This window comes from Austrofundulus limnaeus, unplaced genomic scaffold, assembly GCF_001266775.1.
Source record: "Austrofundulus limnaeus strain Quisiro unplaced genomic scaffold, Austrofundulus_limnaeus-1.0 Scaffold989, whole genome shotgun sequence".
NCBI lineage: Eukaryota > Metazoa > Chordata > Actinopteri > Cyprinodontiformes > Rivulidae > Austrofundulus > Austrofundulus limnaeus.
The window spans coordinates 1-1,157 of NW_013953391.1; the positions used below are offsets into that span (position 1 = coordinate 1).

Consider the following 1,157-nt stretch of genomic DNA (forward strand, 5'->3'; position numbering starts at 1 on the left):
CCTCTAGTGTTTGAACATGGAACTGCATCCACCATCATCACCCCCAGGTAAAGGACAGGTGAGTGACAGGACAGGGACACTTCAGGGGGCCAATCAGATTTCAACAGGGGCCAATGCCCCTGRGGCCCCGCCCCTGCCTCCTGAGTTTTTATATTTTTTCCTAAAAGTTGATGTGAAACGTTTAAAGGTCCAAGTTTTTTCCTCCCCTACATAAATGTAATAAATGATTGGTTCAGCTGAAGCTGCAGCCTCATCTCGTCTCACAGGCTGCAGGTCAGCAGCGGCTTCTCTCCACATGGAGGCGCCGCTGACCCGCTTTGCACCGTCCCGGCTCGCGGCTCGCGGCTCGGGCTGACTGTAGGAGCAGGAGAGAGGAAAAAATAAAAAAATAAAACAAAAGTAGTGGAGCTGTTGGAGGAAGGGGGGCTGCGCGCTGAGGGTCTGCGGCTCAGATGCTCCCTGTGGATGGAGCTGAACGCACAACTTCTCTACCGTCCTCCCGCCGCTGCAGCTGCTGCCGGACTTCCCTCCAGAACCGGGGTCCTGTGACGAACCGAGCTGTGGACTTTACTTGTACCTGCCAGCATGCGTCCTGCAGCCCTGCTGCTGCTGCTGCTGGCCGCCAGGACCTGCGCGGACAGCACGGAACGAGTAACAGGTAAGAAGAGCTCGTGCGTCAGGACGCGCGGCTCCGCACCAACAACCAGAACTGCTGAGTTCTAAAACCTGGTTCCGAACTCACGGGTCCGTGGCAGGGCCGCGCGGACACGTCCTGTGGTTCCGAGCTGAAAAGTTGAGAAAGTGTTGTGTCTGTGAGGGTTCTGATGGTTCTGGTTCCTGTGGGCTCAGACCAGAACCACTTTTAGTTCTGATGGTTCTGTTGTGTTTCTGACTGGTTCCTGTGGACTCAGACCAGAACCAGTTTTAGTTCTGATGGTTCTGTTGTGGTTCTGATGGTTCTGGTTCCTGTGGGCTCAGAGCAGAACCAGTTCTGATGGTTCCTGCTGCTGCAGAACACAAGCTGCCAGATTAACTGTTTGATTTTTCTCCAAACATCAGGATTATTTATTTTTAATGATTTTATTTATCAGTAAATGTTTACAGCAGATATAAAATATAAAATATAGATTTAATGTTTCAACTTCAGCAAAAATAAA

The 1,157-nt window shown here is 51.2% G+C and overlaps 1 protein-coding gene across 1 annotated transcript in view; it reads left to right on the forward strand.

Annotated features, from left to right (window-relative positions):
- Positions 1 to 368: 368 nt before the first annotated feature.
- Positions 369 to 1,157, forward strand: part of LOC106533644 (receptor-type tyrosine-protein phosphatase U) — a gene marked incomplete at its 3' end in the record, with an annotated part of 95,638 nt that continues 94,849 nt past the window's right edge. Inside the window, 1 exon segment of the mRNA XM_014030042.1 lies at positions 369 to 658. Coding sequence (XP_013885496.1) covers positions 586 to 658 — 73 coding nt within the window.